We start from the raw sequence: 14,702 nt of genomic DNA, 5'->3' as shown, positions 1-14,702 counted from the left end.
AAAAAAAGTTAATCAGCGACCAGACCTGACCCGAACCATTCATTTTATTGTGGGTGGGGTTGACCCGCCCATTTTATTGTGGGTGGGGTTGACCCGCCCACGGCCCACCCAAAACCCAAACCCGCTCGACCCATGGGTCAACCCACGAGACCCGCAAGTTGTAGGCCGACCCACACATCACCAGTTCCTTGGCTTCTGATATTGCAGGTCCCAAATGTCTGCTCAGCCTAGCCCTAGAGACTGATTTAATATCGATTTTAAAACAAAACAGGGCTTTGTTCTTAACACTAACAAACAGCAATGGGTTTATTGTCACAAAATGTCAATTCTGATGTGTAGGATGTTAACTTTAATTAAGTGGAACTCTTAAGAGACTGGCTGTCTCTTGTTTTTTTGTCCCTAGACCTTGAAAGATTGACTGAACTGGGCTGGCATGTCAGAAACCCATGTAAGTATTGCAAGTATAATGTTTTATTGGGAAAGGTGCTTTATACTGTTTTTAAAAGCCAACACACACATATACACACACGCACACTCACGCGCACACACACACACACACACGCAAGCACGCACACACACACACACACACACACACACACACACACACACACACACACACACACACACACACACACACACACACACACACACACACACACACACACACACACACACACACACACACACACATATACAGCACACTCACAGGCACTTGTTACAAAAATATCAGAGCATCAGACATACTGTATAAATCCTGGTACCTAGGATCAATGTTGAACTTTACATAATTGACCAACTCTGTGAACAAAACTGTGCACATCAATTATTCAACATGTAAATGTAGCATTTCCCCACAGGTAACATCACATACACATTCTATTTTGTCTTATGGTGATTGAGTGAGAGTGTAAACCTTATTTTATCCCTCCATTGCAGGAGGGTGTCACTTGGCAAAAAGAACACGATGTGACACGTTGTTAACTTGTAGATCAGCTCTTTTTGGCAAGGGACACCGCCGTACCACGGAATATAAATTAGTCTTAATGTGATTAAATGTGACCTCTGCTTAATGTGCCTCTCCACCTGTGGTGTCCCTCGCTGCAGTAATAGCCCTGAAGTCAGGCTGGCAGGTGGATGTGTCAGAGAAAGGCAGCGTGCGTCTTTGGCTTCAAACAGAGAGCCTGAGTAATGCTGCTGAGCTTCGTCTCATATGCAACGCCCAAGAGATCTCCAGCACACCCGTAAGACAAATGCCACTAACTGGATGTTCTTTTTCTGCTCAAGCCATGAAGTCAGAACTTCATAATATTAACAATACAGGGTCTAATAACGTAGTGACGTCCATGTGGATCTCATACAGTCTATGACGTCAGTCATATGTTGTCAATACTATGAGGTCAGTCAAAAGTCAGGCAAAGTTTCAGCCCAATCTGACCTACATTGACTTCAAGTATAAATGAAAGCTTTAAAAAGTATAATGTTTCAAAAAAGTATAAAACACATCTGGAAAATATTGTTGAAATATCAGGTCCAGTGGTTTGCGAGATTAGCCCTGAACACGCACGCACGCACGCGTGCGCGCGCACACACACACACACACACACACACACACACACACACACACACACACACACACACACACACACACACACACACACACACACACACACACACACAGAGTCCCTCTTCTAGAAAGCTCAGCCCACACTGTAAATAGGTAGCCTTGGGAACCAATGGTTCCAGAGCCATAAGGCCCATATGGTCAGGAGCCTATCTCTTGTGTCTATGGCATGAGGCCGCTTGATGTACAAGTACACTGCTGATGACACCAGTACGTCACAGGGACCTGTACCTCCAATCCAACCCTTGATGCAGAGTGCCAAGTAGGGAGGCATTGGATACCATTTTGATAGTCTTTGGTATCGGGTCTCCCAGTCTCAGGGCGGACACTCTAACCACAAGGCCACTGAGTTGGTCCCTACAGTGCCACACCATAAAAAAAATATTATTATGAAAATGATTATGGTTTGGATTAGGAATTAAAGCAGCACTATGTAACTTTCCTCTTCTACCTTTGATTTGAACACGGGTTGCTGAAATCTTTACCATTGATCTAATAGAGCCGGCCTGCTTGCTCGGGGGATAAATTGAATCTTGAACATCAGGTCAATCCTGTGTCTAGGTGAGACATGACCTTTGACACAATCTAAATGTCTCAATAGAAGAGCAGGGAGACAAAATACAACCACCTTAATTGTATAAGTTATATTCTATTAAGATACTCTACTGTACAGACTGGACACATTTTTATTTTATTCATTAAAAAAAAGTTACATAGTGTCTTGAGACTTTAAGGTCTCCAGTGAGATCAAGGTAAAAGAAATGCACACATTAATCATGTATAGTGAAAGATTACAAACCTCAGTCCTACTTTTCACAGAGTGATTATTATGCCATGTGCATAGGACATAATTTAATCCACACATATTGAAATGTGCATTAACTTACACATTATGTATAAGTGCCCCGCAGGTACTGTGATATAGTTTGATGGCCAAAACCTTCATATGACTTTGGGAAATTGGCCTGTGAGAGCTGCGTATTCTCATTGAAAAGCAATTTCATAAACACTTTACTTACTATCAGTACTATAATGGAATGGAGTATGGAAAAATAATCAAATGGTTTCACCTACCATTTGCCACAAGTGCAATTTAAATGTGAATCGTGCACTATAAAAAGACAGAGAAACCATTATCATTGGGCAAAATGAACTATTGTGGTGAGATTAAGTTTAAAACTATTATTGTGCAACATAACATTTTACATGTTTTTTCCTCATTCTGAAAACCGTATCTATGCATATAGTGGTGTGTATGCTTGCATGCAATTGTATGTTTGTGAGGAGCAGGACTATTGAGGGCAGAGAGGTAAAATATTGAGCTTGGGAGCAATTTTGTATACCGTGTATGAATCCATGAATTGGCAGCTCAATGTTTCCTCTGAAATACTGCTTATTATTAAAGAGCTCCCATCCATTCATCCTAATTCAATGTTCATCTCTCACCCATTATTCTTCCAGTATCTGAGTAGGATCATTAACAGCTCTTAACAGTTGATTCCAAATGATCCCAGAGTTGAGGCCCGTGAATGCAAAGCCATTTAGTTGATTAAAGGCCTCTCCCATATATCATAAATTACATTCATTGCCGATGCCAATCACTGCACACTCACAATAATGTTGCTAGATATGAATATCAGCAAACAGACCTCAAATGTTCGTGTTTCTGTGCGTGCATTGGTATGTGCTCGGATGCAGTTTGTACATGTCTGTATAAGGGCAAACAAATATCTACCTAATGTCTGAGTGTCTAATTCTTAAATTATGCTAGGTTCTCATCTCCTACATGTTATTGTTTTATTGACGTGCAGTGTGTGCACCTGCCTGTACATGCATTAATTTATGTGACGTGTGCGTGTGCTCTTCCATAGCATCGTAAGATTAACTTTGACAAGGCCAGCGGTCTGGTGGAAATCCTGTTTGATCAGCCGTCTCAGGAAGATGAAGGCTCCTACACGGCTCAGCTTAAGGACGGCCGTGCCAAGAACCAGTTCACCCTGGTGTTTGTGGATAAAAGTAAGTCAGTCACCCACTCGCCCTGTCACACCATTCAGTAGCATCAAAGTGCAACACTGCCACGAGGGCTAGGTATACTTTGGAACACTAAAAGATGTGATTTGTTTTTCGTTTTGTCTTACTTTGAAGACTTTTGAACAGGTCTGATCTTTTCGAGACTAGATAGGGAGAACCCACGTGGAATGTGATTTTTCAGATACCGTAGCTATGAGCAGATCAATTGTTCCACAAAGAGATAAATGCATGCTGTTGTCAAGTTGAATTGCCATCAAACTCACCACCAGCCTGAATCCTTTTTGTCCTCTCCATGAATCCTCTCCATCCTTTTTTATCCTGGTCTAGCAATTGTAATTACAAAGACCCTGGTCAGTTCACACTACATTATCAGCCTGTTTCTAAGACATATGGCTACTGTATCGTTTGGTGGACAAGTTTATCCAAAGCATCTCACAATATCATGACTGCATATACATGTTTAAATGGCCCCACTGTCAGTGCTCTACCCATGGAGCTACACAGAACCATGTGTATCCTGTGCAGAGATGTTTATTTTGTAAAAGATTGTGATGCTGTGAATATCTCTCTCTGGCAGAGTTCCTTCAGACTCTGGCCCTGTCTGCGGCCAATCAAAAAAACCACAAGAGGAAGTCCGGTGAGAGGTTTACCCTTTTCAAGTACAATACTGGCAAACATACAGTAGTAAAATTCTTTGTGTTAATTTACATAACTCTGAATGTGAACAGAATACCAAATAGATTTAAAATTGCATTTGTACACTCCCAAAATTACAATTGGATGCATGAACACTAAGGATTTTTCTGTGTATAAGCAACTTAGATTTTCCCTTAATGCTTGTTGCAACTTTCCCTTAATGCTTGTTTCTTTATTTTAATCAGTCTCTGTGGGACCAAGTAGTCTGGCTGTCGGCCATTGTCTGAAAAACAAGTCTCACATATTCCATTTATAAAGTCATCCTTAAGGCACTGTCACACCAAACTATGGCTGTCGGCTGATAAACTCAGGTTGTGTGCGGCCAACGTTTCTTTTTTGCAGCCAGCGCATTCTGTCCCAATAACCAGTGACGCACCTGTCACTTACTTTCAGGACCCTCCCTGTAGCCCGCGCTGGCAGCAGAACCGCCTTCGGTTGCACCATGTCACTTCCTGAGTCTTGGGACAGTCTGCCTTCGACTAGAAAACAGCATATGTCTCGAGCATTTATCTGCTTCAAATAGACAAGGCGTATAGAACGCATAAACGCAAGGTGTGCGCGACACAGGGAAGGATGAGCAAGACCATCAAACCACGCCATTCCCATTGAAAAGCTTTGGCAGAATCCACCCTCATAGGTGGATTTAAAGTGCGCCGTGACTGTGCCCTTACTGTTGAAAAACACTTGACCCACAGTATAAGTAAGTAGGCCAGAAAGGCTTATTGTCGGCATCAGCCAAAAACACTTGACCCTGTACTACTCAAACGCCAAGTTGGCCGTGCCCGGGAAGGAGCCCATGACTTTGTGGTCCAAAGGCGACAAACTGAGCTACCCGGACACGAATTACAGCATAGGCCTACCGTAGCTTAATGATGACCTTAGCAGAACCAGCCTTTGCAATTGCAATAACCTTATACAAGTGCATTTCTCTAAATACACAACAAATATATGACAGACACATTGTCAAAATAGTCACACAGGCAATTTCGACTCTGCCAGCGGGGGGCAATATTTTGTAATGAGAGAATGAAAAAAAAGAACAAACGAAAACACAAATTTACAGAAATGCCACTTACAAATCTTTATGAGATTCAGATAGATTAATCATTTAATCAATAGAAATATCTAAAAAAAAAAAAAAAAAAAAAAATATCCCCCTATTAAATCGCCACGAAATCATAATAAGATTTAAGCAAGCCACAATACAATGATGACTGAATCAAAATGCAGGAAAGAGTAGGCAGGAATTGTGGGGTAAAACACATTTGCAACAGGTTGAATACAACAACAGGACACAGAGCCATGGGTACAAGCAAGGCTTTCTAAAGCTGGAACGGTCAGATACATCATGTTCTAAGCATTCAAACTGCACTGGGAGGCAAACTCCTGCCGAAGGTTTGATGGAATGCATCGAAGTCAATGGGAGCCAGGTGGACCAGCATATGAATAAATGCTATGTTTGAATTTGACTTTCCTGAACCATTTATTTGACAAAGGTTGCAATCATTCAAAGATAGTGTTTATTCATACGCTTGTGCACCTGGCTCCCACAATGGGGCTGCATTTTGCCTGCCAGACAGTGCAGTTCAGAACATGTACTCAGACTCAAACCCATCAACTCGCTAAGAGACTCTCTCTCTCTCTCTCTCTCTCTCTCTCTCTCTCTCTCTCTCTCTCGCTCTCTCTCTCGTTCTCTCTCTCTCCAACCTTGACTGACCTATCATAAAACATAACTGACATAATTAATTAACAATCAGTCTTTGCAAATTACAGAACATTTTAATGACTAAAATCTGTGCAGAAGTACGTGCAGGATCTTACTGAATGGACTCGCAAAGTGAGTGGTTTAGGCAGCAAAAATCAGACACTTCCATTTCAAATCATATCCTTTGATTGACTGATGCTAAAAACATATTTTGACACAAGGATTATATCAGATTATAGAGAAATTTGAATGACAGAAACCCATTCAGAATTACGTGCAACATTTTACAAGACCGGGCACATGCGTTATGCACTTACTTATGTTGCAATGTATTTTGCATTATAACATTGTTGTAACGTTATCGACGATACGTATAAGGCTTAAGGTTACAATGTTATATTACATTTAACATTCTGACTAGCACACCAAATAGCTTACCCCAATAAATAAAAAAGATGTTAGATCTGAAAACGAAACCGGCCTGACGAGACCATTCCTACTTAACTTTCAGGTCTGGGCAGAGAATCAAACCTCTAATACAGATGCATTGTGGACCAAGCATGCTTCAAACTCATCATGGCATCATTGGCATTGGAGCACAATTAGAACGGGAGGGAAGATTGACTCAACCACCTTATAAAAACACGCTCATGCTCTGTTAACCCTGCATTTTAGATAGGCTTAGACTATATTTGGATATTTGAGATGCACGTATTTATTGACCATCGTCAAAAAGGCACACACCAAATATTGTTTCACTAAGCCTGCCCCTGTGTGTACTGTGACGTGTACCGTCGGCTCTCCATCTTTAACATTCTCCTTGGGTACAGAAAGGTAGGATACACCAGAATGACAGCGGCCAGATTCGAACACGCAGGATTATAGACACTAGAATTCAACAGGCTGCTTACAGTATAATCAACTGACGATTGGACACAGACTAACAAGAGGGCATGGCTTAGAAACACACGTAAGATAACAGGACACAGGTAAACATAATGGACAATCAACAGATGTAATGTGACATATGAGGGGGGCAGATCATGAGGGGAGAGTGACATCTGCTGGACAGGTGGGAGCGCCACAGATGTGACAGAAGCCCCTCCGCATGGGAGGGCTTCTGACCTCCTAAAAGCCATTTAATCAAAGTTCAAATGATGTGTTTTGTTCAGCCCACCTTTTAATGGATAAATTATACATTACCCAACAGGATCCACAGAGGGTCTATTACTCCCAGTCTCCCACATTGATTCAGATGCCTATTGTACTAATTTTCCCAGCGCCAACTGTCACTGCTCCCTTTTCTCTGTTACTCAATATCCCACATTAAGTCTTGCACCACCCTTTAACAGGATTTCAAAGTGTGGGGGTGTAACGCTGCATTCATTCTTACTCTGGAGTGCTGACGTTGTACTATGAATGTGTGTTTCACTGATCATTTTGGAAGAGAAGGTGGTCATTGTTTCTCTGGTCCACTGCAGGTAGTTAATCATTTTTTTCTGTGTTTTTCCAAGGACCCTACTTCCTGGATTACCTGACATGGATTGTGACAAGGGATTGTGAACTGATTATGAGGTGCAAGGTACCTTACAGATGTTTAGTCTGACACAAATCATTTGTAATTAATCAAATTGTATGTACCAACGGATGGAGGCTAATTCAGTTGAAAGGGGGCATATTCACTGTAAAGATAGCATACTATTTTGCCGGTTACTTCATTCAACTCAGGCACCTGGATACAGAGCTTTTTAAGATGTTAAGACCACAAGACCAGAGATATAAAGTTAAGATGTGTTTATTATAGTGGCAGGAACTTAAAGGTAACTCAATCCAATAACTAAGGAAACGTAACATAAATCCATACTCGGATATACATCAATAAGCATCTTTGTAATTTTAGATTTGTTTGGCTATTCAAAAATAGCAGATATACAAGCTCATAGCGGGGCACCGAGTGCTGCGGTATGAGCTGGTAGATCTGCTATTTTTATATAACTATAAAATAATGGCTAAAATCTAAAATGACACAGATGCTTTCCCGGTCTTAATCGGGTTAAAGCAGACCCATAGAGAGAGAGAGTTGCGTCACACTTTGATCTCTCTGCAAAGCGGGATGTTGCCTCCTGTAGTTCCAAACATTGGAACTTCCTCATTGAGATAGAAAGAGAACTTCTGCATTCCATTCTTACGATAGGAGTCTATGCTAGTGACATAACTCTCTCTCTGTGTATGGGTCTCGGTTAAAGGGACCTCTGCAATCAGTGCAGGTGTGATCGATCACTCTACACAAGTCAACTGTGTCCATAAGGCAAGTGCCCAGTCTCTGGCTCCTCCTTCCCAGGACTGGGCAGGAGGGGATTTACTACATTCAACAATAAGTCTAATGTTATGTATTACCCATATTATGATATATATACTCAAATCCATCCAGAGAAATCTATCAGAATCATTTTTCTGTAACTGGCATGTTGTACTTTCTACAAGTTCTGAATCCTTGAGTTTAAGGTCACTCAATCTCATTGGCTTAACCTCTGGCTAACTGTGCTCCCAGATCCTTACCCTGACCTTAACCATACCAAACCCATGGCCATATCTAGCCACCTGTAAAGTAATGCCTAAACACAATCATTTTAATGTTACCTGAACTTCATTCGCCTCTGGCTGTTCACACAATGCATTGTGTATATGATACTGTTCAGGTGCCACTATCTTAAGATAATGCTGATCATTATGAATGCATACATGCATACAGTGTATATTGTATTCATAATTAGTATACGCGGTGTACCTCTCTCCCTGTTCAGGTAACAAATGTAACCAAGGACACAACTCTGAAATGGTCGAAGGATGGCATGCAGGTGGAGGCTGTGTACGACCAGTCATCAGGAATCAGTACACTCGTTATCCCACAGGTAGTCATGGTTATTTTCCCCCGGTTCTATTTTTGAGGCTTATTATGGTGTAGCAGAGGAAGGGAAGGACATTAAGAGCTCAGGTGAATACTGAATATGATTCATTATTTGAGATGGTTGCTGAGGGAATAGGGGAGCGAAGAGAGAGCGAGAGAAAAGATGTGTGGTGTGGATATCCATAGGGTTGTTTATAAACACACCGCTGTGGCGTACTATCAAATATTTGGGGATATTCCCCAGGTTACAGTAGGTTACAACCAAGTTATCATGGTGGCAAAATCTAATTATGTGGGTGTTTGTTTTCTCTAGAGTCAATATTTAATATCGTCGCTCTCTGGCAGAATTCTTGTACTGTATGTCCATAACTCATCATCATCTTTTTTCCCCATAAATTTAAGAAATTGAAAATGTTTAAACATTTTCACCTACCGTATAATGACATGGCCAAAGTAGGGACACCAGGTTAAAAGTGGTTCAATCTATGGGTTTTATAAATATTTTAAAAATAATTGTTATGCACATCCACCTTGGTCGCTGCTAGTGCTAAACTAAACATGAACATATGAAAATAAAAGGAAATCCGCACAGGCAGCTTTTGCTCCGAAAATGTTTAATAGGCAAAGGTTACGAAAGGCCACTTGATGGTCGAAACGTTGTAACCTTTGCACATTAAACTTTTTCGGAGCAGCAACCTGTGCGGACTTCCTTTCATTCTTATAAATATTTAACCAATGAAAAGTATTAACAAGCGCTTGTGACTAAATCATAACTACATTATTGGATCCACTGGAACACAGGTTATTTTTTCCATTTCTTGAAAAGTAACAGTTTTGGACATATTAATACCCAACAGTGATAATAGAATAGAAGAAGTTATGGATGTATTTCTTTTTTATGATTTGGTTTTCCCCAGGTAACACAGGCAGACGCGGGCGTGTACAAAGCTGTGATTTCTGACGGGAGGGGAGAGGATGACAGCACCTTGGAATTACTGAATGAAGGTGAGGCATGACGCTGCCATTGTGTGAAGAAATAAACACCATCAATAATCCTATTTGCTCTCATCAAAAATGTTGCCACCATAACATTTCCATCTCCTCATAAAGGGAGAGGAGGAAAACTGTATTTTTTCCTTCTTTTGTCTTTATGTACCCTCAGGATTCTGATAGCGTATCACCTTGTGGCCTAATCCTGTGTTTGTTATTCATAGAGTTCCAACAACAATATAGCCTATAACTCTGTCTGGAGGTTTAATTATTCTCTTTATTTACAGAGTTTGATAAGCTTCTCCAATGCCTGAGCAAACAGTCCGGTGAGTTAATCACAAAGTCCTAATTTAGGGAACATCCATTGCGAAATGTGTCAACGGTTAGTTGTTGTTTTTTTTAACATAAAGGGTGCTCTTTTGGTATGGGGCTACTACAACTAAAAGCCATGCTAATTAATTGTTTGGTGTGATGTTCCAGAATACTATGCAATTAACTGAAATTCGATCTGGGTCACTTTTGTCACCCAGATCCAATTATCTAAGCTGACAAAGGTGTAAACAAATGGTGACATTAAAGTTTTTTTCCCCTCTAGAATTATTTTGTAAACCCTCCATTACCAACACTGCCATCTCACTCTCTCTCTCTCTTCCTCGTTCTGTCCCACAGCGTTGTCAGCAGGCCCGATGAAGCTGCAGTGCACCGCTGACGGGTTCAAGTTCTTTTGCTCTCTCAAATACTATCTGAACTACCTGAAGAACAGCTGGCACTTGAAGTGAGTAGTGTTGGCAGATTTTATGAAAGAACTAAGCAACCAGGTCTAGGAAAACAAGCCTAAAAGAAGCGACTATTATAGAACAGTAAGGCCACATGAGCACTTTAAACCTACTGTATATACGTCGGCTCTTTGAAAATAACCTATCTACTCTATTCTCAAAGTGGGGTCCAGGGACCCGTCCCGCAGTTTTAACTAATATGACCCATGTGTACATTGGCTATTTGAACGGCTCACAATTGTGTGAGCTTGTAGATCTGCTATTTTCAGTAGATCTTGAAAATGTTTTGAGCAATTTTTAACACATTTTAACAACGCAAATCTTTTATGGGGGTCTCTGGCACAAATTTATATTTTTCAGATGGGGTCCATGGCCAAATAAAAAATATTAATATGGGGTCCTTGATATTGAAAGTCTTTGAGAAACAAAACACTGCCAAGGCACAGAGACTTTCAAAATCTCATCCAAGACTACTCTTAACCATGTTTGCCAACCAGCTTTAATAAAAAGGGGTCGATTTGCATCTTCTGGTTCCTCTTTCATTTTAACAGCCAAAGGCATGTGTATGAGTTGACCCAAATAAGCTTGAAGGGCAGAAAGTAAGCATATGAACAATATAGAGTGTCTGTCAATATAGAGCTCATCAGTACCGTGGACAGGCTTCTTGGCTTGGTGGGTAACTTAATCCACTATCTTGTGGCATTGGCAATATTAAAGTAGACTGAAAGTTAAGTATACAATACAATATTATACCATACAGTATATAAAATAAATAGCTATTCTCTGTACACCTCTCTATACCATTAACTATGGTCTGTGGAGCAACTGATTCCCCAAATTCCTCAACAGACTAACAAACAGAAGATCAATGTCACTTTGTTCCAGTCAAAGATTGATCAAATCATCTGAAGATGATTCCGTATACTTTAAACTTTGGGAATCAAAATGACTGGCTACAGTATATATTCATGTTATTTAATATGTCAGATTTGATCCCACCAGCTTATTCATTGTGTTCAGCAAATTGTGTTCAGCAATGTAAAAAAAAAAAAGATTGTTTACGATCTAATCCTGTTGTCTGCAGAGTAGCTACAGGGGGACTTCACATATTAGGTCTTGTTGGTTTCTTCATGCTGCTACCACCCCCTGCTGGGAGTTTTAAGAACAGCCATGAGAAAATAGTCAGCAGGTGACTGGGAAAAAAATGAAAAAAGAAAGGTATTCATTATGTGTGATGCGGACCATTCCTTTTTCAAAGCACTAACAGAAGATTAGATACAAGGTGATGGAATAGCTGTCGGTAATCTGATCATATAGCCTATATAAAGAACTATGGAACACCTCTTCTCTCTGCAACACTGGAAGTTAACAATTCCCTACTTATTTCACCTGAGTGGACTGCTCCATGATTGATGTTCTTTCTGCAGAAGCTCATGCATCTCTAAACTTAAGTCTCTTTGTCTATTTCACTGGAAGAGAAATACCTCAACGATTTCCTTATTCCATTCCCTGCAGGGAGAAGAGGATTGACCAGGAAGCCAGATGCAAGCCTGCTACCAGTATGCAGAGGGTCTGGGTTGAGGTCTTTAACCCCACTGAGAACGACCAGGGCAAATACACACTGGAGATGTTTGATGGCCAGGAGACACACAAACGCCATCTTGAACTGTCTGGACAAGGTTGGTGGGAGAGCCAGCCATTTTAATTTCCTTTATCTGGCATTTTCACCCCAGTCAAAACAGGGAAAAAACATGTTGAGACTTTAAATATTTGTTAAGAGTTCATAAACCTAATCCTTCATAAACAGTATTAAGAAATATTTAGTTTTTCTTCAGTAAGCACTATATCAAATGTGTATTCATATGATTTAAATAAAGATACATCATTTGCTGGATGCTTTTCTGATTCTCTATTTCTGACAGCCTTTGCTGATGCCTTGCTAGAGTTCCAAAGGTTGAAGTAAGTGCAGCATCTTGTATTCAGCATGACTTTCTGTGTTGAACACACAGATGGGGGTCAGACTTATGTAGAGGGTAGGGGTTAGAGGTAACAACAGGGTATTTGCAACAATTATTTTCCCTGCTTAATGTCACTTTGATTTGACTCCTTCTTTATTTCCTGCAGGCAAGTGGCATTTGCTGAGAAAAGTGAGTAGAATGTGTTAATCCCCATGCTATTTCCGTCTGCTAAATTGATTGAATGGTTATGGTGAGGACTTTAACTAGGATTAAACCTTACCCTTATTGTTTCCAGATCGGGCCAGGGTTACAAAGGGTCTCCCTGATGTGGTGACCATCAGGGAGGGCAAGGTACAGCGATAAAGTGCACATTGATGTGTAGATTATCATTACGAATTGTTTAGCTGCTTAGTGGTGACACATTGTGTGATGAAACCAGAATAGTAATAGACATCTTCTCAAGAATTTTGATTATAGATTTCTTATTCTTGTCTGCTCTTCCTATTCTATTTAGTCTCTGTGCTTGACCTGCTTTGTCGATGGTGACCCGGCACCAGAAATGTTCTGGCTCAGGAACGACAGAGAAATCACCAACCAGGGTCAGTTTACCATCACCAAGGAGCCGAAGAGCACTTCGCTTACTGTCAACAATGTCACAATGGAAAACTCTGGCAACTACAACATCTTTGTGCGTAACAAGCACGGCACTCAGACAGTCAATGTGACTGTGAGCATATACAAGCATGGGGATAAGCCTCCCGCAAACGCTGTGGAGTTTGATTAAAACAGCATCAGGATGAGCACCTCTGAGTCTGACATTTTTGGTTTGAGGTGATTTGCGTGCTTTAGTTTGACCTTCAATGAAAAAGAGAAACATAGTTGATTAAAAAACATGGTGGGTTTGTTCATTGTGAGGACGCATTTAGCATACGTGCTTTTGAGACTTTAACTGAGGTTTACTCCAAGATATTACCCTCCATATCCTTAAATATGTCTACACAATTTTGACACCAGGCAACCAATGAATATGCCAAGAACATCACATATCCAATTAATACACAGCCTGCATCTTTTGTTATAGCTATGAGAGATAGACCAGGAGGTTATGAGGTTGGGTTCATTAAGCAAATCTGCAGGTGGCTAAATGGTAATGACATGTCCTCCTGCCTCTTGACAGAACTGAGCATGTTCAAATTTCCAATTACGTTGAGTTACATTTGATTAGGGCTTTCATGTTAGACGTATAGGTGTGAACTAGTACGTTCACAAAGACTTCTGTAATGACGCAGAAACCCTGCACCATGCTATGCTGAATAACATTTCAAATACTTCTGTCCTCACTTGTGTGTAGCTAATAAAATTGCTTATTTAAAGTGATTATGGTGATGCCTATTATTATTATTAATATTATTATCAATGTTGTTTCTGTTGTTGTTAATATATACTAATTTATATTCTGGTAGAAATGTGTCATAAGATAAAGGGAAAGGTCTGCTTTGTGTATTATTATGCAAGCAGATATTTTGTCGTTTGCTCTCGTCTAAAAAAGCAAAACGGCCACAGTGTCATTGACCTCTCCATAGGAGCTCAGACAGTAGAGTAGAGATCTGATTATCTTTTAGTAAATTCAACAGCACAGGTTTGCATAGAGTAGGTTTAACAATCAAAGGAATGTAATGAAACTTCTCTACCAAATGACATCAAATTGTTGAAGCATAATAAATAATTTAGTGTTTAAGTTTAGTATAGTTTTATGGCATGGCGGCGTTAGTGTAATGAAATGGAATAAGCCTAAACATTTAATGAATGGTGATTTAACATGTTTAGGCTTATTCTATTTGCGCCATCAAACTACTAAACTGTTGACTACACCGTTCACTGCAAATTTTGAATCTATTTTACTGCCCTGCATCCACATACATGGTAAATGGTGCATTGCAGCCTTTATCCACTGTTCTTAACAAGTATCAAAATCAATATTTTTTCTCACATCACATTCATCCATTCACACACATTC

At 40.3% G+C, this 14,702-nt stretch overlaps 1 protein-coding gene across 2 annotated transcripts in view; it reads left to right on the top strand.

The window, feature by feature from the left end:
- The window catches only part of myom3 (myomesin 3), a 72,125-nt gene extending 58,121 nt beyond the window's left edge, over nucleotides 1-14,004 (top strand). For both annotated transcript variants that reach the window (XM_084051895.1, XM_084051896.1), the window contains exons 24-37: nucleotides 404-448; nucleotides 1,105-1,241; nucleotides 3,493-3,637; nucleotides 4,230-4,289; nucleotides 7,568-7,635; nucleotides 8,858-8,965; nucleotides 9,879-9,966; nucleotides 10,239-10,277; nucleotides 10,621-10,726; nucleotides 12,243-12,406; nucleotides 12,650-12,686; nucleotides 12,852-12,874; nucleotides 12,981-13,036; nucleotides 13,200-14,004. In XM_084051895.1, coding sequence (XP_083908021.1) covers nucleotides 404-448; nucleotides 1,105-1,241; nucleotides 3,493-3,637; nucleotides 4,230-4,289; nucleotides 7,568-7,635; nucleotides 8,858-8,965; nucleotides 9,879-9,966; nucleotides 10,239-10,277; nucleotides 10,621-10,726; nucleotides 12,243-12,406; nucleotides 12,650-12,686; nucleotides 12,852-12,874; nucleotides 12,981-13,036; nucleotides 13,200-13,469 — 1,346 coding nt within the window. In that variant the 3' untranslated portion in view covers nucleotides 13,470-14,004. The remainder of the gene's footprint in view (nucleotides 1-403; nucleotides 449-1,104; nucleotides 1,242-3,492; nucleotides 3,638-4,229; nucleotides 4,290-7,567; nucleotides 7,636-8,857; nucleotides 8,966-9,878; nucleotides 9,967-10,238; nucleotides 10,278-10,620; nucleotides 10,727-12,242; nucleotides 12,407-12,649; nucleotides 12,687-12,851; nucleotides 12,875-12,980; nucleotides 13,037-13,199) is intronic.
- Nucleotides 14,005-14,702: the final 698 nt, after the last annotated feature.

The sequence above is a fragment of the Gymnoscopelus microlampas genome (assembly GCF_963454915.1).
Source record: "Gymnoscopelus microlampas genome assembly, chromosome: 3".
Lineage (NCBI taxonomy): Eukaryota > Metazoa > Chordata > Actinopteri > Myctophiformes > Myctophidae > Gymnoscopelus > Gymnoscopelus microlampas.
The sequence above is the reverse complement of the archived record's forward strand: the minus strand, read 5'-3'. Positions and strand labels throughout refer to the sequence as shown.